General features: G+C 36.0%; 3 protein-coding genes and 1 pseudogene across 6 annotated transcripts; 2 read left to right on the top strand and 2 right to left on the bottom strand.

Moving 5' to 3' along the window:
* The first annotated feature begins 497 nt into the window (after positions 1-497).
* LOC147555619 (reticulon-like protein B17) lies at positions 498-2,966 on the top strand. The gene is made up of 8 exons (XM_086663261.1): positions 498-1,245; positions 1,350-1,512; positions 1,609-1,683; positions 1,774-1,915; positions 2,026-2,095; positions 2,188-2,253; positions 2,369-2,491; positions 2,579-2,966. Exons 1-8 carry the CDS (start codon positions 702-704, stop codon positions 2,806-2,808), a joined length of 1,413 nt encoding a protein of 470 aa, XP_086519387.1. The 5' UTR covers positions 498-701; the 3' UTR covers positions 2,809-2,966.
* Positions 2,967-3,331: 365 nt separating this feature from the next.
* LOC147555617 (protein DEHYDRATION-INDUCED 19-like) lies at positions 3,332-11,371 on the bottom strand. Of its 2 annotated transcripts, none has more exons than XM_086663263.1 (5): positions 10,824-11,175; positions 10,509-10,648; positions 9,313-9,390; positions 8,869-9,152; positions 3,332-3,539 (listed from the first exon to the last, which is right to left on the bottom strand). In XM_086663263.1, the coding sequence occupies exons 1-5, from the start codon at positions 10,909-10,911 to the stop codon at positions 3,428-3,430; spliced, it is 702 nt and encodes a 233-aa protein (XP_086519389.1). In that variant the 5' UTR covers positions 10,912-11,175; the 3' UTR covers positions 3,332-3,427. The 2 variants fall into 2 exon arrangements, with proteins under 2 accessions (XP_086519389.1, XP_086519388.1); XM_086663262.1 differs by lacking the exon at positions 3,332-3,539 and adding an exon at positions 8,266-8,724 and having other exon boundaries at positions 10,824-11,371.
* On the bottom strand, positions 4,406-7,761 carry LOC147555618 (pentatricopeptide repeat-containing protein At4g13650 pseudogene; annotated as a pseudogene). Of its 2 annotated transcripts, XR_015234925.1 has the most exons (2): positions 7,031-7,595; positions 4,406-6,938 (listed from the first exon to the last, which is right to left on the bottom strand). The product of XR_015234925.1 is annotated as a pentatricopeptide repeat-containing protein At4g13650 pseudogene, transcript variant X2 (transcript). The 2 variants fall into 2 exon arrangements; XR_015234924.1 differs by having other exon boundaries at positions 4,406-7,761.
* Positions 11,372-16,631: 5,260 nt separating the features above from the next.
* On the top strand, positions 16,632-21,046 carry LOC147555616 (uncharacterized protein At4g28440-like). Its single transcript, XM_086663264.1, has 3 exons — positions 16,632-16,860; positions 18,739-19,075; positions 20,554-21,046. The coding sequence occupies exons 2-3, from the start codon at positions 18,826-18,828 to the stop codon at positions 20,742-20,744; spliced, it is 441 nt and encodes a 146-aa protein (XP_086519390.1). The 5' UTR covers positions 16,632-16,860; positions 18,739-18,825; the 3' UTR covers positions 20,745-21,046.
* The last annotated feature ends 1,459 nt before the right edge of the window (positions 21,047-22,505 follow it).

Here is a 22,505-nt window from a genome sequence, read left to right as displayed (position 1 = left end):
TCGTTTTTTTTTTGTCAGGTAAAGTCGGGGGATGACACGTGCATTACCGGATCTGCTATGGGAGGATATGGTTGCAGGCTGAACTTCAGAGGATTCATGTTCCCTATGTTCAAAGAGAGAGAGAGAAAGAGTGTATGAAGTAGTTCGAGCGCAATTGTCTCACGAATTCGATGTTTATCTCATGTTTTTACGTTGTCCAGATTGTGACTACTTTCCTTGTTAGCTAATGATGGAAAGCATTGTTCATGTGGTCGGACATCTGCATTTGTCTATTGATCTACTGATGATCGACATTCATGATCACTTAAAAGTTCTGTCACTTGCTCTTTTTTTCTTGTTGCGTCTTTCATTCAAGTGAATATATTTTCAAGAGAAAACAAGGTTAATTTAAATTGGAGAAAAAAATAGAATAAATCTCAATTTAAATTTTTTCTATTTTTAACAAATAATTTTTTTCAATTTCAGTTAACGTGTGTTTCTTAGGTATCTGGGTACATAAGCCCGTAAACTCGATATTACATTTGGAATCATGAAATGTCATCATAATTTATGACCGTTGGGGATGTCAGAAGCTCCAATTCAAAATGGGAAAACAATAAAACCCAAAACGGCTAAAAAGTTTCCATCTTTTCTTGAGAAAACAAATAAAACAGTAACAAGATCATCTCTCTCTCTCTCTCTCTCTCTAGAATTACTCAACCATGGATTCTTCATCCCCATTACAGAAACCAGCAGAACCCCGTTTGAGTATCAAGTCATCTTCTTCTTCTTCCCAAATCGGAAATCAAAATTTCAATGGCGAAGATCATCCACACCTCACTCTTGGTCTCCTCCTCAATACTACTACTTCTTCCTCTCCACCCAAGAACAGAACTCCATCAAAACCCAATCTCAACTTTCATCCTTCTGATTCATCTCCCTTACAAGAGATTGTTCTTCTCTATCCTACCCCTAACAAGAAAACCAGAACCAGAAACTTTGAAAAGATTGAAATGGCGGAAGAACCCATTGATGGGGTTGGCCCTAAAAAACGATCTAAGAGTAAAGCTTCTTCAATGGCTCCACCTGAATCTTCTTCTCCTGTAATCAGAGTTCGAAGATCACGAAGACGATTAGAGCAAGAAAATCGAGATGAAAGAGAATTGGGTATTGGAGAAGAGATTGTAAAACCTAGAAAAAAACGACAAACTCGCCAATCTCGTAAAGAGAAATTGAGTTTAGTTGTTTCTTCAAGCTTACCCACAAGTAAGCTTATACTCCTCTCTCTATCTTCTTTCTGTCTCTACCCATTTTTCTTTTGATTTTGATTTTGATTTTGGGATTGTTTGATGTCAATTTTGTTACCCCAGAAGCTGAAAATGAAGAAATTGTGACAGCAAGTGATAGTAACAACATTAGAGAACTGATATCTGATTTGATAATGTGGAAAGACGTATCGAAATCAAGCCTCTGGTTTGGATTTGGGTGTTTATTCTTTCTATCTTCTTGTTCTACAACAACCATAAGATACAGGTGAATTACTACTCTAACTGGTTCTTCTATTCCAATCCAAAATCCAAATTCAATTGTTATTAGTTAAAGTATTAACAATTCCAATCATTTTCGCAGTGTTTTCTCTGTTTTTTCTCATCTGGGTCTTCTGTTTTTGGCCTTGTCATTTTTTTCCAATTCTTGCTCCCAAAGGTAAAACCTTTATCCTCTCCCTCATGTCTAAGTTTCTTTCTGTATCTATCTCTAGGCTTAATTGCAGAAGTATGTATTTTGTTTTTCAAGGAATGACAATGATCGGAAACTCGATTTCGAATTGAAAGAAGATGACATAGTAAGATTAGCCAAGAAAATACTTCCAGTAGCTAACCTTGTAATTGCAAAGACAAAAGAGCTCTTCTCGGGCGAGCCATCGATGACCCTCAAAGTATATATTCTAACTCCCATTTTTTCCTCATTCTCCTATGAATCTTGATCATGTATAAGATTTATCAGATTGATGTTATAATACAACTATGAATTTCTATGGGTTTTCAGGTTGCTCCTTTTCTTCTTTTTGGAGCTGAATATGGTCATCTTTTAACCATTTGGAGGCTTTGTGCAATTGGTAAGAGCGAAAAAAATCCGAATTATAATTAGGGTATTCTTTGTTCTTCATTTAGGATATTCTGTCATCATTGATTGAAGAGATATTTGCAGGTTTTTTCATCAGCTTCACCATCCCAAAACTCTATTCCTGCTATTCTATGCAGATAGACAGAAAAGGTATGAACTTACTGTTTCTGGGTTGACTTCCATTAGTGCATAAATGAAGCTTTCTTCTTGTTAACTTCTTATCTGGTTAAAATCCTGACATGAATGAATGTATTTGGTTAACCAGTTGAGTTTCTGAGTGGGTGGATTTGGGAAGCATGGAAAGCTTCTTCTCATAAGAAGATTGTTGCAGTCTCAGCAGCATCAGCCTTTTGGAACCTTTCAAGCTTAAAGACCCGAATTTTTTCAGGTGGGAGGAACTGCTAGTTTCTTCTTTGATTACTATCAAGAGACTCTACATGATATAGTTGCTGATTTTGATTTGTTCTTTTTGCAGCATTTGTTTGTATGGTAATATTTCGATACCGTCGGCAAAGGTCAGGAGTAGAGATAGAACAAGAAAGGGGAGTCGAAGGCGAACATGAAAACGAAAAGGAAGAAGGAGAAAGGCAAAATGAAAAGAAAGAAGAAGAGGGAGAAGAACAAAAGGAAATGGAAGTTGAGAAAGAAGATGACAACGAAGTAGAAGAGCAAGGAAAGGCCTTGATGATCATAGAAAAAAAATGATCTTGTTGAATCACAGAGATGCATAAACTTGTAATTCAACCAGCAAATTGACTAAACTAAGTTGCATTGTTGTTCTCAACCTGTAAAAAGGGCAACCTTCTGGAACCAAAGACAAATGAATTCATGGGATAGATTTAATTCCATAATATTATCTGTCATCTTCAATTTTCAGATTTATCATGTCAGCCCTAACTCATCTTCCATTCGAACAATATTAAAACAGTTCTTATGCTGTTATGCAAAACAAATATGGGTAGAGAAATATCGATTCAAATGCAATTTATTTATTATTAATAACAGACAACATAAGAACATTAAGTTTTCACCATAGTATCAGATGAACCTTATGGCATGAAACATTTAAGATTAGCCAATCCGATACATTTCACGGTAGGCCATCTAACTTGTGATTCACTACATCTCTCATAACAAACAGCAGAAGTTGCATCTAGGGCGATGTTTTACGATTAAAAGTTGTTGCCTTTTGAGAATTATCTATAAAAGAAGCAAATTTTGTTGTCTTCAGCCATTAAATGCATCTAGCAATTATCAGAAAGAACCCAAATCACCCCTTCATATAATCGTTCACCATAAGTTTGTGGGTGATCTCCAGATTCAACTAGTTGCTGCTAAATAGAGTGGAGATGAGCAAATCTTGGACAAACCTAGCTTTCGCTGTGCCCTGTTTCATCTTCTCCTCCCTTTCTTCAGAACTTAACGACGAGTCTATACTGCAAATGCAAAATGAACTAAACAGTTAAGATAGCAAAGGTACGGATAAAAGGAGACTTATTGAACTCTTACGAGAGACGTTCATGCATAACTAAGATATCAGAGGTTTTAATCAAAAAATTTATTGAAAGACTAGTACCTTGATTTCAAAGTGGATATTGGTTCAGAATTCTAGGAGAGGGATCTTCAACAATGGGGATCACAGATTTCGAAATTTCTTCAGCCTCAGATGCATTTAAGTTCATGACAAGTGATGAAAGGAATGAGTCAGTGACTGCAGTAGATGAGTCGGCACTACTTGACCTATATCCACCTTCTCCCTGTAGCACCCGTAGATGAGCCTCACGAAGATCGTGCCCCAAGAGATACGAGTGACTGCTTGGAAGAACCACTCTAAGTAATCTTCGACGTCTCTGCACCTGATCTTTTGGTTAAAGGAAACATCAATGAAAATTGAATTTCAATATAGAAGCTATCACTTAAGGATTGAGGTACAAAATAACTTATATAAGCAAAAATTCATAGACGTTCTATCGGAGCAATATATCTATAGTCTAATCGAACTATGAAAAGATATCTTTAATAGGTGACTGTGTTGCATCATTATATGATTCAGCACGTCCTTTGTAACCTTAACAGTACAAATAGGACACATCTGAAAGCACAAAAAGAGATAGAGATTTGACTTTAACGCCAATCGTGAGTAATAGATTAGTCCACATGGATAAAAAGTGTTGTAGTAACCAACAATATAATACCGAGTTCTTCTCCACAATTAATTGAGTTCGACGACCACAGTAATATTAACATAACTTGTGTGTTGTGAGTTGTGACAATGGCAGGTATAAAATTAAACAAGCACAAGTAAAACAAATGATCTAATAAATAAGAAAATATTTCGTACATGTTTATTACCAATAATCACCACAAGAACATGAACCATTTTCAAAATGATGAAACCTATTGACATCTCTAACAATTATTTCCCTTGAAACAATCTTAGAGATAAACTTGAATACAGTATGGCAGTCGATACAAACTCGAAGGTTTTTCTTAACTCGAATTGGAGCGCCTTTAGGCGTAGCAATCAACCCAAATGCTACAGCAAGCTTCTCACTATGATGAGAGAGAAGTTTCTCCTTCTCACTTCGTTCGACGTCATGAAGATCAGTTTCCACCATTGGTACATACCCAGCTTTATTCAACAAATCACTCAACTCATCAAGCTTTGCATAAATCTCTTTAGTTCTCTCATGGTTTCTATCTCCAACCACAAATGTGTGTACTTGATCTTTAACCTCAATCCAACTCATACCAGGTTCTTTCTTCACCTTACTATCTTTCATCAATCTTCTCACACTGGAAACATTCTCCCACTTCCCTGCAGCTGCATACATATTTGCAAGTAGAATATGAGTTCCAGATTTATCGGGTTCAAGAATTAAGAGGTTGTCAGCAGCAAGCTTGCCAATTTCAAGATTTCCATGATTTCTCGATGCACCAAGAAGTGCACCCCAAACTGAAGCATCGGCTTCAAATGGCATCTCGTTTACGAGTTCCATTGCCTCATTTAGCTTCCCTGCACGCCCGAGGAGATCAATCATACATGCATAATGTTCTTGAGTTGGTTTAATGCCATAAAGTTGTTCCATTGTTTCGAAATATCTTTTAGCTTCATTCACAAGACCTGCATGATTACATGCACAGAGAACACTAACTAGGGTTATATGATTCGGAGAAACACCATCTTTTAGCATCTGATCGAACATATCTAAGGCCTTTTTTCCATACCCGTGTTGGGCAAGTCCTCCTATCATCGCCGACCATGAAACTATCCCTCTCTTCGATATTTCTGAGAATGCCCGGTATGCATCTTCTATGCTTCCACACTTAGCATACATGTTTACAAGTGCATTTCCTGCGAATATATCAAACATGAACCCCAATTTGAAGATATGGACATGTATCTGTTTCCCTTGTTCATATGCAGATAGGTTCGTACAAGCATTTAGAAGACTACTACAGACAAACCCATCAAGTTCGAGCCCCATGTCCAGCATTTCTGAGTAGAGCTTTAGAGCTTCTTCAGCCTGCCCATATTGAGCATAGGCTGTGATCATAGACGTGAAAGGGACGACATCTCTAGATGGACATTCCTCAAAAATTCTAGTTGCATCAACTATTAATCCACATTTTCCATATGAATCAATAAGACTATTCATAACATAATTATCAGATTGAAACCCTGTTTTCACAGTTAGTCCGTGAATTCGTTTACTCACCTTAATAGCCTGTGCACTAGCAGCAGATTTAAGCACTGTCGATAAAGTTGTCTGGTTGAAATTAAGACCTTTCTTTTGCAGCTCAAAAAAGAGAAATATGGCTTCATTGTCATCCCCACACTGAGAATACCCTGAAATCATAACATTCCATGCAACTAAATCACGCTCTGGCATCGTATTAAAGACCTTTCTTGCATCATCCATAAGACCGCACTTTGAGTAAACATCGATGAGGCTAACACCAACAAAGAAGTCGGATCCCATATCCTTTTTTATCAAATCAGAGTGTATCTGCATACCCAAGTCTGTCATCCCCATTTCCGTGCAAGTTTTGAGAATACTCGAAAGTGTAAACATATTTGGATTGATTCCCCATTTCTTCATCTTCACCAACAAATCCAATGCCCAATCATGGAAACCATGAAGAACACAACCAGAAATAATGGCATTCCAAGAAATAAGATCAGGATGCATAATTTCCTCAAAAGCAGTCATAGCTGCCTCTAGATCACCTACTTTAGCATACATATCGACAAGCGCATTGGCCGAGAACGAATCCGAATCATAACCAAGTCTTATCAGATATCCATGAGTTTTTCTCCCTTGATTATAATCACCCGAACCCGTGCACGCATTCAAAATACTAGAAATACTAAACTCATTAGGCATCAACCCACTTAGAATCATCTCTTGAAAAAGTAAAATCGCTTGTATGCAACAGTCATTCTGCACATAACTTGAAAACAAAGCATTCCACGAAACAACACTCCGTTCAGGCATTTCATCAAACACACTCTTTGAATCCAAAATCTCACCACACTTAGCATACAAAACCAACAATGTGTTTAAAACAAACACATTTGATTGAAAACCAGTAGAAACCACAATCCCATGGATCTGTTTTCCTAGTCTTAAATCTTTTGTAATCGAACATGCTTTAAGAACACTAGGAAACGCAAACTCGTTGCATTTCATACCCGACGAATGCATTATTTGGAAAGCCGAAAGAGCTTCTTTCCCAAGTCCATTCTGGGCATACCCAGATATAATAGCAGACCAAGAAAGCAAATCTGGTTCTGTAGTTTCATCGAACACTTTCTGGGCATGCCCTAAAACCTGACATTTGGAGTAAAAATTGGTCAAATTGTAACTTACTGTTCTTTCGTCCAAGAACCCAGATTTTGTGATGTGGGCATGGACTTGCATACCTTGATTGAGAGATCTGGTGGAGCTGCATTCTGATAAGAGCTTTAAGTAAGTGTTTGATGTTGGGATGAAGTTGCCCTTCTCAATCAAACTTAGAATGGCTCTGGTTTTGTCTTCGTTGAATCTAGTTGATGTTTGGAAGAATTTGGAGGTAGAAGGAAGTAGGATAGGTGGAGGGAAAGATTTAAATGGCGGGTAAAGACGTTGGTGAAGAACCTTGCCTAAGGAATCAGGTGGCCTTAGTTTCATTAATAACGATGGGGGGGGATTGTGAACCTACTAGGAAAAGGCGGATAACTTCTTATTAGAAAATAAAGGATTTTGTAAAAGTTAAGAGAACAAATAAGGTCTTCCAATAGATACAATATCTAGCTATACCATTCCAAATACGAGGTCGTTGAGCTTAACCTGTGCCAGATTAGATTGAGCCTGTGACACAAAGCGGAGACAATTTCCTCCATCAACCGAGGAACCGCGAGTAGAGTTTATAGTTTTAGAATTCATGGTATAACGTGATAAAAGGGAGATGATCTAGCTTGGTAATTCTGCAGATGTCTCTTCAAAAGGGAAAAACGTACATACATATCCGGTGAGAGGACATGCCAAGGAATTTATACGGGGGACCATGTGATAACCTGCTCGCAACTATGAATTTCTATGGGTTTTTCAGGTTACTCCCTTTCTTCTTTTTGGAGCTGAATACGGTCATCTGTTAACCATTTGGAGGCTTTGTGCAATTGGTAAGAGCGAAAAAAAAAATCCAAATTATAATTAGGGTATTCTTTCTTCTTCATTTAGGAGATTCTGCTATCATTGTGATAGAACAAGAAACGAAATGGAAGAAGGAGAAAGGCAAAATGAAAAGAAAGAAGAAGAGGGAGAAGAACAAAAGGAAATGGAAGTTGAGAAAGAAGACAACGACGAAGTAGAAGAAGCAAATGGCCTTGATGATCATAGAAAAAAAATAATCTTGTTTATCACAGAGATACTTAAACTTGTAATTTCAACCAGCAATCTGACTACTAAGTTACTATTCTTGTTCTTAACCTGTAAAAAGGGCAACCTTCTGGAGTCGAAGACAGAAATGAATTCATGGGATGGATTGATTTTAATTTCATATTTCAGTATCCCTGTCATCTTCAATTTTCAGATTTACCATGTCAGTCCCCTGACTCTTCTTCCATTCCAACAATATTCAAAAAGTTCTTATGCAAAACAAATATGGGTTGAAGAAATATTGATTGAAATGCAATTTATTATTATTAATAACAGACAACATAAGAACATTAAGTTTTTCCCCATAGTATAAGATGAACCTTATGGGATGAAACATTTAAGATAGCCAATCCGATAACGGCAGACCATCTAACTTATGATAAAATACATCTCTCATAACAAACAGCAGAAGTTGCATCTAGGGCGATGTTTTACGATTAAAAGTTGCTGCCTTAAGAGAATTATCTATAAAAGAAGCAAATTGGGTTGTCTCGACCATTAAATGCATCTAGCAATTATCAGAAAGAACCCAAATCACCCCTTTATATAATCATTTACCATAAGTTTGTGGGTGATCTCCAGATTCAACTAGTTGCTGCTAAATAGAGTGGAGATGAGCAAATCTTGGACAAACCTAGCTTTAGCTGTGCCCTGTTTCATCTTCTGCTCCCGTTCTTCAGTACTTAACGACGAGTCTATACTGCAAATGCAAAATGAACTAAACAGTTAAAATAGCGAAGGTACGGATAAAAGGAGACTTATTGAAACACTTACGAGAGACTTTCATGCATATTGGTTCAGAACTTTTAAGTTTTAATCAAAAAATTTATTGAAAGACTAGTACCTTGATTTCCAGGTTGATATTGGTTCAGAATTCCTAGGAGAGGGATCTTCTACAATGGGGATCACAGATTTTGAAATTTCTTCAGCCTCAGATGCATTAAAGTTCATGACAAGTGATGAAAGAAATGAGTCTGTGACTGCAGTAGATGAGTCGGCACTACTTGACCTATATCCACCTTCTCCCAGTAACACCTGTAAATGAGCCTCACGAAGATCGCGTCCCAAGAGAGATAACGAGTGACTGTTAGGAAGAGCAACTCTACGTAATCTTCGACGTCTCTGCACGTGATCTTTTGGTTAAAGGAAACATCAATGAAAATTGAATTTCAATTAAGAAGCTACCACTTAGGATTGAGGAACAGAATAACTTATATAAGCATGGAATTCATAAACGTTCCGTCTGAGCAATATTATCTTTAGTCTAATAGACCTATGAAAAGGATATCTTTAATAGGTGACCGTGTTGCATCATTATATGATTCAGCACGTCCTTTGTAACCTTAACAGTACAAATAGGACACACCTGAAAACCAAAAAAAGAGAGAGAGAGATTAAGCGTTAAAACCAATCGTGAGTAATAGATTAATCCTGTATATTCAAATATGGATCAATACTAGAAGTCGGCTAAGCACAGAATAGTTTTAGTTTCAAGGGCAAAATCAAGCAACAACATACAAGGCACTGAGGCAGCAACATACTTGCTTGTTTGAACGATTGGTAGTTAGAAATCCACATTAACGAGATGCATTTACTCAAAAGATCACGAGGATAATGTTATTCAACAAAAACAAAATTGTGGTTTCCCACTCTCATGTTCCAACGTGCAGTATCCTGTTCTTTCAAAACACCAAACTATATGAAAATCTTTCCTTATTTTATCCTAGAGACTCCCCCACCCAGGTAAGAGTCTTTTGTAAGAATAATCACACACGTTCTCGAAGAAAATAATCTAAGGCCTTTCCCCTCGTCATCAATTGACTTTGAATTGGAGACCGACAAACTTAATATGGGATCAAAGCTAGGCTCACTCGTGATTAGCCCAACACCCACACGTGCTTCATGTCACCCAACAAAAAAGAAGACGTGTTAGACAAAAAGGTTCCACATGTGAGGGCGCGGTTGCTAGGGACAAAGTGTGTTCCCGTGACCAAGACAGAGAATAACATTTACGGTTTATCCATTGATTGTAATTGGTTTCGAATCAAACAACCCAAAACCTAAAAGGACAAACCTAATTTACTCAAACAGCATAATTAGTTCAACTTCCACAATTCTGAATGACCATTCACACTATCATTCTTTCCTTATTCACACGAATTAAGGCGTTAAGTAAGAGACACTGTCCAATTTGGGTAGTCACATTTCATTGATTGAGTCATACATTCCCCATTTTTCACCTAGCTATGCTTAGACCCACCAAATTCATATTGATATGGAAGTAGTATGTAGCCTTAGATGAGGCATGAATAGCATTATAAGGCGATATTACTCTAACTATTAATCTCAAGTTCTCGACCGAAACATAAATTTCTAACATACCCAATAGACGAAAATCAAATATATGAATAACCCATAAACAAGATCATCAAAATGATTATCTCTAGGTAAGATTAAGCTAGGTTAAACTAAATTGTGACTTACAGTGACTCTGGTTTCAAATGGATGTTCTTCTTCAAGATGAGAGCAAAGAGATGCAATATCATAGTCCTCATAGCAATAAGGGCATGGAAAATCAGGACGAGATTCCTCTTCAACCACAAAATCATCGATATTCAATCGATCTGAAAACAAAAATTAAAAATACCCAAACAAAAATACAATCAGAAAATGAAGCTAATTTGGAGAAATGATCGAAATTGAAATGAAATACGAATAAAAATCGAAACTTTAATGGGTATCTAGATAACAAAATAATTGGGGGTGAAAGGGTAGGAGGGCAAAGAAGCATATATTAACCTAATCCTAATTGAGAGGTGTGATTGTGTTGTAAAGCATATTGTCTTTTGGCGGCAGCAAGTCTAGATGTCCAGTGATCGGAATCCATGGAAAGATCAATAGATGAAGAAGAAGAAAGAAGAAGAAGATGATGATCCTGTTTCTTCTATTCTCTCTCTGTTTCTCTCTCTCTTCTTATCGTCTGTGATTTTCTCTGATTCTTCTTATTGTCTGATTTTGATTGACTTAACCCTCCTAAGATTTTTCAATTTCTAATATAATCCCAAGGATTTAACTAATGGAGGTCGGGTTCGAAGAGAGAGAGAGAGATTGAGAGTTTTTAGAATTAGGGTTGTCTGGTTATGTGGCTGCCACGGATGATGGGAGTTTGACGTGGAAGCTTGATGATAGACAGAGAGAAGAGGTGATCACATGATTAACATGGGGGAGAAAATTAGAAATGCAAGGGCTTTAGGGAATAAGGACGATGGGAGTTTAATTCCTTTTACAATATGTCAAGTATGAATTGAGATTCTCTTTCATAGTTGACATTATTGAGATGTTCAATTCAAAATATTTTTCTAATGCAACACTAAAAAAAATTAAACATTTACTTTAGATTTGCTTTTGTCTCTTATTTTAAGATATAAAATGATGATGTAGATCAATTGAGATACAACAATAAATTTTGAAATACTGAGTTTTCTTTTGATTATCTCAACATTTATTGTTGCCACATTATATTGAGATTCTAATTAAGTGTTGCATTAGAGATGCTCAGAAATTAATTTTTTTTTGTTTCAATTTGTTACTGTAGGGCAGTATCTGATAGGTTTTTTCCTATGAAAAAAAGAATTTTTTTTTTCTGAATTTTAACTTTTTCTTGTGTTTGATGTAAAAATTAGTTAACGAAAAAGGATATGTCACCTAGTCATTTTTTTTCTCTAAATTTCAATTTTCTTCAAAAAGAGGGAAACTCCTTACCCACCTTTTGGAAGAGAAAAAATTTCTCCAAAAATAGCTAGGTTTATTTTCTCTCTCTAAAACCCCATTATTAAGGTTAACCAGCCAAAAAGAAGAGAATAGACGTGGGGTTGATGGAGAATGTGAAGAGCTTAGTGAACTTGCACTGTGGCGAGTCATGGCAAGAAGGTCTTATGAATTAGAGTTAACTAAAGGATTGGAGAATGGAGGTGAACCAGCTACATTCAAATATTGGGAAAACACCTACTTCATTTGTCATCGCCCTAAGACTAAGCTGGACGAATCCATTAATCTAGCGGACGACCTTCAGTGAGTTTTAATTTAGTACATGACTCAATTCTCAAACGTGGAATATAAAAACTGAACTATGAAATTTCTTAGTCTTAAATTCTTTGAAAATGGAAAATGGATAGATATACCACCTCCAAATTATAAAACAATTTTCGTTAATACGGGCGATCAGGCAGAGGTGTTATGTAATGGAATGTATACCAGTATAAGAGTGTTGTTCATCGAGTCATGAACTCATGGCTGACAAGAACGGAAGTTGACTATCAATTACTACATTCTATTATCCATATGGTGAAGTAATCATTTCTCCTGTTCCTGAATTGTTATATCCTGATAACTACAACTCCCAAGACTACCTTCATGCTACAATCAAGTTGGCGGAAAACATGTTATGTTCCTTAACAAACCAAACAGTGGAAAATTAAGAAAATAGAAAATGTAATTTTTCCCTCAATGAACCAAACAATATAAAATATGGAAAGTGTTTAAAGAGAAAAAAAAAATTTGGTGAAAATATTTCTCCGAGTAGTTTTTTGGGTTATTTCCCAAATGGCCCCAACTTTGGGACCAGCTTCCTGCCTGACCCCCTAGATTACCAAAAATACCCATATGACCCCTTTTCCGTTATCTTTAACTGTCTGTTACTCTCACTCCTCCACCTCATCTCCTCTCTCTGCCAAGTCACCTAAAACGCCACATCATCATCTTCTCCGGCAGGGGTATTTTTGGGCCAGGCAGGAAGCTGGTCACAAAGTTGGGAGCCATTTGAGAAATAACCTTAGTCCTTTCTCAATTTTTTTCTCTAAAATTGCTATCAAACACAACCTAGGTGTTTTGTTGTGATAATTTTTTTCCAAACAAGAAAAAGAGAGAGCGAATAGCGAAGGTCCAAAACAGTTTCCACATGTTTACGAAGAAGAAAAGGACTCTCACTATGTTGGTCGAACCAAACAACCGATTTTTTCTTTTTAATTTTTGAGTTTTTAGTCTAAAGATCTACATCTAGACACACACTTAGTCCACCCTAATATCAATATAGGATTTTAAGCCAAACTAATAATTATAATGAATATTTGGTCCAAATTGGCCGATCTCTATAGAAAAAAACAGATCAGTATCATTTCTATTTAATCATAATACCCTTTATAATCTTTTTATATAAGAAAAAACTTACTTTTGAAAACCAAACCCAATTTTTTTTTCTTTTCTCAAACTTTTTTGATTGATTTCAAACTTACTATCTGTTTCGTAATATACACGTTATTTAGTATCAATTACGATATTTATAAAACAAAACACATTTATTATAGTTAAAGTATGTGATGTAGATTGTTGCGGAAGCGTAAAAGTAATGGAATCCACCATTATAACAATGATAAAATACGTAAATAAACTGATAAAATACGTAAATAAACTGATAAAGTAAAGAACAAAACGATAAACCTGATTAATAATAAACTCGATTGATAATATTCTCTGATCTGAATAACAAGGACATACCTGACTTCCTTTTATAGGAACTTAGAAACTTCTAGATAGACTCAAATTAGGATTCCTAAATATCAAAGATACTCAAATATAGAAACTTCTAAACCTAGACTTAGTAGGAAATACTAAAACATGGAAACTCTTAAACTCTAACCCTAATGGACTCGGCCATGAGGCCCATCTTGATGGTCTCCATCATACTCCCCGACCGAGAACGAACTTGCCCTCAAGTGATACTCAACAATGCAATCCTTAATTCCCACTTCGAGCGAACGGTGCATTGGGGTCGAAGGACACCCACTTGGACGAAATCACTAGCTTCAATCTTATAGTGCAAAGAATCTTGCAAAAATAAATGTAGGAAAGAAACTTCCAACAAATTGCAACATCTCCCGTCATCTTTTAATTTGATGAAGAAGACCACAAACACCACATAATATTTTATGGAAAAATCAACCATGAATTTCTTCACTTGAACGATCTTCCCACGTTCATCTTCGTGTTGCTTATAAACCAAACTCGAATATGGCTTAATCAAATCTAAACTAGAATGAACTGACCTTTTCAAGCTAAAAGAGGATAATTCACTTTGTTCTTCTTGTTCCTCCGTTATTGAGAAAATTTTATTCTTTTTGTCAAGAACTTCTTCAATACTATATATCGAACACGGTGACCCAAGTAACATTCGAGAACTGTCTACTGGATTCAATCTTTGTCTCCACATATGAAAAATATTCATCTAAAGGAAGAAAAACATACCTAAAGATGCTTTTCAATGTAGTCCAATCGTCGACGAATTTTTTTCCTTGATCAATGAGTCTCCATTGCATCTCGTTGAATTTTTCATAGACTCTTTTAGACAAGTGTTGTTCGATGACAAAAACCTTATCTTCGTCATGGGCTTCTTGGTTTATAAACCAATCTTCCATCTGTTGAATCCAAAAATCTATATGATATTGATAATCAAACATATGAATTTTGGAATCGACATTAATTTTGTTTTGATCTTTTCGATCAACATAGAGTTGTTGTGCATCTCTTAAAGGATCCCAACCTAAACGCGGAAGATTATTCCAACATTCAAGATGAGAAGTATTTAAAAAAAAATTATCTGTTCCCAGATTCTTAAGGCTCTGAATACCAGCTGATGTAGATTGTTGCGGAAGCGTAAAAGTAATGGAATCCACCATTATAACAATGATAAAATACCTAAATAAACTGATAAAATACGTAAATAAACTGATAAAGTAAAGAACAAAACGATAAACCTGATTAATAATAAACTCGATTGATAATATTCTCTGATCTGAATAACAAGGACAGACCTGACTTCTTTTTATAGGAACTTAGAAACTTCTAGATAGACTCAAATTAGGATTCCTAAATATCAAAGATACTCAAATATAGAAACTTCTAAACCTAGACTTAGTAGGAAATACTAAAACATGGAAACTCCTAAACTCTAACCCTAATGGACTCGGCCATGAGGCCCTCTAACTAGTTCGGCCGTGAGGCCCATCTTGATGGTCTCCATCATACTCCCCGACCGAGAACGAACTTGCCCTCAAGTGATACTCAACAATGCAATCCTTAATTCCCACTTCGAGCGAACGGTGCATTGGGGTCGAAGGACACCCACTTGGACGAAATCACTAGCTTCAATCTTATAGTGCAAAGAATCTTGCAAAAATAAATGTAGGAAAGAAACTTCCAACAAATTGCAACATCTCCCGTCATCTTTTAATTTGATGAAGAAGACCACAAACACCACATAATATTTTATGGAAAAATCAACCTTGAATTTCTTCACTTGAACGATCTTCCCACGTTCATCTTCGTGTTGCTTATAAACCAAACTCGAATATGGCTTAATCAAATCTAAACTAGAATGAACTGACCTTTTCAAGCTAAAAGAGGATAATTCACTTTGTTCTTCTTGTTCCTCCGTTATTGAGAAAATTTTATTCTTTTTGTCAAGGACTTCTTCAATACTATATATTGAACACGGTGACCGAAGTAACATTCGAGAACTGTCTACTGGATTCAATCTTTGTCTCCACATATGAAAAATATTCATCTAAAGGAAGAAAAACATACCTAAAGATGCTTTTCAATGTAGTCCAATCGTCGACGAATTTTTTTCCTTGATCAATGAGTCTCCATTGCATCTCGTTGAATTTTTCATAGACTCTTTTAGACAAGTGTTGTTCGATGACAAAAACCTTATCTTCGTCATGGGCTTCTTGGTTTATAAACCAATCTTCCATCTGTTGAATCCAAAAATCTATATGATATTGATAATCAAACATATGAAATTTAGAATCGACATTAATTTTGTTTTGATCTTTTCGATCAACATAGAGTTGTTGTGCATCTCTTAAAGGATCCCAACCTAAACGCGGAAGATTATTCCAACATTCAAGATGAGAAGTATTTAAAAAAAAATTATCTGTTCCCAGATTCTTAAGGCTCTGAATACCAGCTGATATAGATTTTTGCGGAAGCGTAAAAGTAATGGAATCCACTATTATAACAATGATAAAATACGTAAATAACTGATAAAATACGTAAATAAACTGATAAAGTAAAGAACAAAACGATAAACCTGATTAATAATAAACTCGATTGATAATATTCTCTGATCTGAATAACAAGGACAGACCTGACTTCTTTTTATAGGAACTTAGAAACTTCTAGATAGACTCAAATTAGGATTCCTAAATATCAAAGATACTCAAATATAGAAACTTCTAAACCTAGACTTAGTAGGAAATACTAAAACATGGAAACTCCTAAACTCTAACCCTAATGGACTCGGCCATGAGGCCCTCTAACTAGTTCGGCCGTGAGGCCCATCTTGATGGTCTCCATCAGTATGTCTAGATGTTAAAGTTACAGTGTTTTTCTGTTTATTGATTATTGGTTTGTTTCATAAACAACGTGTTATTTACTGTTAAAGTTTCATACTTTATTTCATTTTTTTTTATATATTTGTCATACATAACACATTATGAATTTTTTCTGAACTGCGGTTGTTAACTTTGTAGCCTAAAATCCATTTTTTCTGAACTGCGGTTGTCAAGAATGTTTCTTCGAAAATAGAAAATGACTAAAATCCATTTTTTCTGGAAGAGTGAACCTTAATCCCATTTTGAATTTTATTCTCAGCCTAAAATCCGTGAACTTTTTTTTTGCGGGGAAAATATTATTCCCCATCTAATTTCATGCGTGCCAAAATTACTCGTGCTCGATTTTATACTTTAGTTTATACTTACACGGAGAGAAACAAAACGACGTGAGACTTTTATGAGTTAATTCCTATATGGCCCCCTACTTTATGACCAGCTTCCTATATGGCCCCCTATTTTCTGTAAATTCAAATTTAGCCCCCTATTTTCATGTAAATGCTATAACTACCCCTCCCATTAATATATTTTCAAAATAAGTTTAATTAGTAAATATCTCTCTCCACCTCACTTCCACCTCACATCCCTCTCCACCACACATGTCTCTCCACCTCATCTTTCTCTCCACCTCACCTCTTTTTTCTCCGATGAAGGTCGCCGGCCGGAAAATTTTCCGGCCGACGACCTTCAACATAAAAATAAATAAAAAATCTCTCTTTCTCTGTCCTTTCTTCTCTCCCTCTCTCTCTCTCCTTTCTTCTCTCCGTCTTTCCCTCCCTTCTCTCTCTCTCAATATTGCGGCCAATATCACTTTGTATCGTGGTGAGTTCGTCTCAGTTCCAGATTCTCGAGACAAAGGGTTTTTAAGGAAATGGGAGAGAGAGAGAGAGAGTTTTTAGATTTTTGTCTTGTAAAGTAGATGATGATTGATCAATATTCAAGGATGAACATCACAATGTAGAGAGAGAAACCAGATTTAAGTTCTGAACTAACACCTAATTTCTTCATCTTCCTTGCATTCTTCTGATTTAATTTTTGTCTTGTAAACACCAATCAGCGAGAGAAAACCAGATTTAATTTCTTCATCTGAACAAATACCAAATCTAGAGAGAGAAAACAACATTTAATTTTTGTCTTGTAATGATGATGATGAATATTTAAGGAAGGCCACCCTAATTAAACACCAAATCATCAGAAATCTAGCCCGTATACAAGAATTACGGCGGCTAAATGATGCATCTAATTTCTCAACAAACAAACATTCAAATATGACCTTCAAAATCTAGAGAGAGAAAACCATATCAAAATATCCCAGATCTCTTGTTTTACAAGGTGATGTAATCGATCTCTGCAACTCGTAGCAACATGAGAGCATCCATATTCATCATGACCATATAATCAATTCCAACCATTATTAGGCAATGTAATCCCACCATGCATAATTCAATCATGAAAAAGAAAATATCACCTACCTCAATCCCATGAACATTTCCAATCCTATTCCTCAAATTTGTTTTGAATGAATTCTTCATCGTTATTAATTGTCCCTGCTTTTAAATCTGGTCGGTCACTAACTCATGCTCCTGGTTGTTCAAGTTCGGCAAAGGAAATAGCAAAAAAGAATATGATTTAGGAAGGAAAATTCTATGCCGAGTTGGGAAGCAATTCAAAATCATCTGCTTCTTGTTTTGTATCGTAAATGGAGAAGAAATTTGGACTATTAACCTAAATTTCTACCCCAAACTTTTCATGGAATTTCCTTAGTTCATCACTATTCATAGGTTCATAGGTTCATAGCCTCATATCCATATGAGACGCCCGGATGCCTGGTGAAGTTCATCAAATCCCTTACTTAGGTCTATTTCTGTCTTTTATCAAATCACAACAAAATCTAAGGGTATTTCCGGTGGTAGTATAACACAAAGATGGGGAGGAGAGAGAAAGAAGGTAAAGAAAGACGTAAAAAACAAAGAAAGGAGAAGGAATTTGGGGATTTTGGTTTCAACCTGACCTTGAAGGTCCGCTTTTTCCGGCGAAGAGGAACCCCTTCGCCGGAATATTTAGAGAGAGAAGGGAGAAATTTTTTTTTTAGAGAGAGAAAGAGGAGAGTTGAGTGAAATTTAGGTTTTTGTTTTTAATTTTATTTTGAAAATATATTAATGGGAAGGGTAGTTATGACATTTCCATGAAAATAGGGGGCCATATTTGAATTTTCAGAAATTTGGGGGCCATAAAGGAAGCTGGTCACAAAGTAGGGGGCCATATAGGAATTAACTCGACTTTTATTTTGTTTTAGGGTTTCTTCTGGACCGAGGGTTTTGTGGATTTCACGACTTTGAACTCCAGTAGCAACAATGGCGACCAAGGCGACAGCGACCGGACCACAAATCGGCGGAGGAAAAAGGAAACCAGTATTCACGAAGGTGGATCAGTTGAAACCTGGAACTTCCGGTCATACCCTCACGGCGAAAGTCGTCAGCTCCGAAACTGTGTTGCAGAAAGGTCGAACTCCAAGTCTGAACCCTCGCTCTAATACCCGCATCTCTGAATGCCTTATCGGAGATGAGACTGGTACTATTCTTTTCACTGCTCGAAACGAACAAGGTATAAACCCCTTTTCCTCTCTCTCTCTCGAAAACTTTCTTTCAAGTTTTTCGTTTTATTATCATCACCAACTTGATTATCAAGGAAATCATGGTAAAAGGTTTAGGGTTTAAATTGTTTATGTATTAGATGATGTGGAACGATTTTCCTTGTTGGGGGTATTAGAAAAATGGAGTTCATTTGGGTGATATGGAAGTTGATTTTCATGTTTGATTTGAGAACAGAAACCTAGATGGGTTTAGTTATGAAGATAGTAACCCTAGGTTCCTAATGGGGTTTCATTTCTCTTAGAACATGGCAACCCAAGGTTGGTTTAAATGTGCATCTTGTTTGGGTGCTCAAGACCCTTTATAAAACCCTAGGAGGTGGTCTTTCGAAGTCATTACGGCAGTTGTTGCAACCTCTTTTTTTTTTTCCTGTCGATGAACTTCAGTTCACGTAGTTTATAGGGAAATCTCATATTGTAGTCTTATCCAATTAGAACTATAGATATTTGTATGGGTTTTGCTTATATGACACCGAAATATCCAATGCTAATTCAACCATCCTTAACCCAATCATCATCTAATTATTCTAGCATTACCCAATTCAGTTTTCTTTTCTCTTCCTTGAAGCGATGTTTTAAAATGCGTTTTTACACGTCAAGGCAGTTTGCTCTCACAAGGCGAGGCGGCGCCTCAAGACACACTCCTCGATTCGTAAAAGCACGTAAATTATTTTCTTGTAAGGATATTAATATCAATTACGTAAAAACATAACATAATATTTCTACTTTAGTTACATAAATTTGCTAATTTAGGAAAATAGAAAGTTATAATTGTTTAATAAACAAAAGTACGAGTAATTTCATGTGTTGTTGCTCAACAACTAAAAAATAACAGGTGATTTCAAATGATCATGTTCTATTCTTGAGTTCAAATGTGTACGCCTTGAGCCATCAAGTGACTGCTTCGCCTCAAGGCATACAACTTGAATTTTTTCTTGAAACATTGGTGTGAAGTTCAGTGTGATTTTCCAAGAAGGCCAAGAATCTCACGCAGCAAGGCTCCTTTAATAGAAACCTTCAACTTGGATGTTCTTTCGTTTGAGTGATCAAATTGATGTTATATGGTAATTTTAGAGGAATATTTCCAACTCGATTGAGAATTTAGTGAAGTGTAGATACCATGTAGTAATTGGAGACAGCCTCAAGTCCGTTCTCTCTTCCTAGAGCATCAACTTCTATTTGAGACGGTACATTCTTTTTTTGATGTCTATTAATGACAAGAGAATGGCTTGTATAACCCATCACCTAAGACACATAAGTACAATATAAATGCCTTTAAACTTTATAAGTGTTTGGTTGTGGGCTAAAAGCATGATTTTTTGTTTTTCCGTAAGAACTAGAATACCATCCTTTTGTTATGTTCTAGAAGATAGAAATCTAGCACTATTTTATTATATCTGAGTTCTTATTTATCTGCAATTACTTGTGGCAGTTGATTTGATGAAACCAGGGACGACTGTGATTCTAAGGAATGCAAAGATCGACATGTTTAAGGGTTCAATGAGGCTTGCAGTTGACAAATGGGGCCGTGTTGAGGTTACCGATCCTGCAAATTTTGAAGTGAAAAAGGATAACAATCTCTCTCTAGTTGAGTACGAGCTGGTAAATGTCGTCGAAGAATGATTGCCCTTCTCTAGTCTTTAACAGTTGACATGATCAGAATGAATTACCCATGTCTCAGTTACTGGTTTGTTGCCCGTGGAAGGTTACTTTTCGGTTGAAAAATGGTTTGGAACTTGTATACCAACCTCACTGGAAGTAGTTAATTATCATATTAAATTAGTGTTAATTTTAAGTGTCCATTTTGAGTTGGTTGGAATGTGAAAAAAGAACCCGTTGTGACTTCCACCAAAAGTTCGTATAGTGCCCATTGAACTGGGAAGTTAAGAACATCTAATGTCAATATTAAGAACCTATTCTTGAAATGTTTGATTCATCTCAGTTTGGAATTGCATATAAATTTCTGTTAATCTTTGAAGGTTTATTTCGTTTTTAGACATTAAAGCTAACTTTATGAGAATCATCTTTCGACTAACCTAGCCTCTTCTGTCATCCCTTGGGACCAACAAGGTGAGTACTCATTTGTTGCGACTAACCTAGCCTTTTCCATTGACTATGCCTTGCACCATGTCTATTGACTACGCCTTTCGGCACGATCTTTCACCCTGACTTTGGCCTCTCCATAACATCCTGACTTGTTTAAAACTAGTGATGTTCTTAATCCACTAAAGAAAGATTTTGAATACTTCATAGCCTGGACGATCCATGTTGTAATGACCAGTTTGATTTGTTTTCTTATGTTTAGAGTGAAAGTCTCGTATATTTCTCAAGGTGCAAGAAAACAAACCCTCAGTACGAAAGAAATTGTTTCAGAAGAACTGCTACAAAGTTAACAACCCCAGTTCAGAAAATTGGATTTCTAATAAAACAAAAAGGGAATAACAAGGAAGGAATTTCATGAAGTCCTTCAGACATCGATTCACATGAAGCGAACAACCATGGAATTTTTTTCGACAATTTGATCACTGCTTGATGCACAGTTACAATGTAGTTCCTGACAAACAACTATTAAGGATTGCGCTATTTCTCAGCTTATGCAATTTTTCTGAGATGCGAGAATCAGTTTTTGATAATCCTTGGTTTTAATGTACGAATCTTTCGCTCTTTCGGTCATTCATCATACATCATCACTGGAATCTGTCGAACACAAAAAATCAGTATGTCTGGTGAAGCATAAAGGTACCATTTGAAAACAAAATGGAGCAGTCTACTGAAATGAAATTATTCGGAAAAAACTTTAATGGTGAGTACATATGGTGCTCTAGAACATATCAAGGGCAAGAAACTGAAACACAAGTACTCGGCGAAACAAACGTTTCTTTTAGTTTTAGTAATGACTACTCATACGCATAAATACATAATTGCTTGTCTTCACGTTGTCCATTGTCACTTCCTTAAGAGTGGAGTTTCAAATATAAAACTTTGCTTCAGCCGACCGGATAACCATCACAAGTCATCAATGCAAGCTGGTTAAATACATAGAATTAGTATAGATGCTATTCGAGTAAATAGTGTTCGCAACGATGTTAAAAAAATTTGATTGAAATGAAATGTTCAAAATTAGGAGCTCATTTGTTCGGGAGACATAATGAAAGGAACACGTGCTTTTATGGGCTAGGAAACCTCATTCAAACTCATTAATAGATTGAACAAATACTAATATCCCTGCATTACCTATTTCTTAGAAAAAGAATACGAGTTCTTTAACGTCATATGGTAATTCAAAGAGGAGGAAAAACCAGGGAAAATGTAAACAAGAAACAAAATTCCAGCCACATATGGTCTTAATCAAACCCTAAATAAGAATTAAAAGTGTAACCATAT

The sequence above is a fragment of the Eschscholzia californica genome, unplaced genomic scaffold, assembly GCF_041429995.1.
Source record: "Eschscholzia californica isolate CP2 unplaced genomic scaffold, dmEscCali1.0.p SCAF_2, whole genome shotgun sequence".
In the NCBI taxonomy this organism is placed as follows: Eukaryota; Viridiplantae; Streptophyta; class Magnoliopsida; order Ranunculales; family Papaveraceae; genus Eschscholzia; species Eschscholzia californica.
Note: the sequence above shows the minus strand (reverse complement) of the source record. Positions and strands in the feature narration are given on the sequence as shown.

Bases quoted from the DNA above. Each gene is read 5' to 3' on its own strand.
- LOC147555617 (XM_086663262.1), bottom strand. From the start codon at position 10,911: ATGGATTCCGATCACTGGACATCTAGACTTGCTGCCGCCAAAAGACAA. The intron at 9,391-10,508 runs GTAAGTCACAAT...TTTGGTTTTCAG, and splicing joins CATTTGAAACCAGAGTCACT to GTGTGTCCTATTTGTACTGT. The intron at 8,725-8,868 runs GTACTAGTCTTT...TTGCATTTGCAG, and splicing joins ATATCAACCTGGAAATCAAG to TATAGACTCGTCGTTAAGTA.
- LOC147555619 (XM_086663261.1), top strand. From the start codon at position 702: ATGGATTCTTCATCCCCATTACAGAAACCAGCAGAACCCCGTTTGAGT. The intron at 1,684-1,773 runs GTAAAACCTTTA...TTGTTTTTCAAG, and splicing joins TCCAATTCTTGCTCCCAAAG to GAATGACAATGATCGGAAAC. The intron at 2,492-2,578 runs GTGGGAGGAACT...TTCTTTTTGCAG, and splicing joins AAAGACCCGAATTTTTTCAG to CATTTGTTTGTATGGTAATA.
- LOC147555616 (XM_086663264.1), top strand. From the start codon at position 18,826: ATGGCGACCAAGGCGACAGCGACCGGACCACAAATCGGCGGAGGAAAA. The intron at 19,076-20,553 runs GTATAAACCCCT...TACTTGTGGCAG, and splicing joins CACTGCTCGAAACGAACAAG to TTGATTTGATGAAACCAGGG.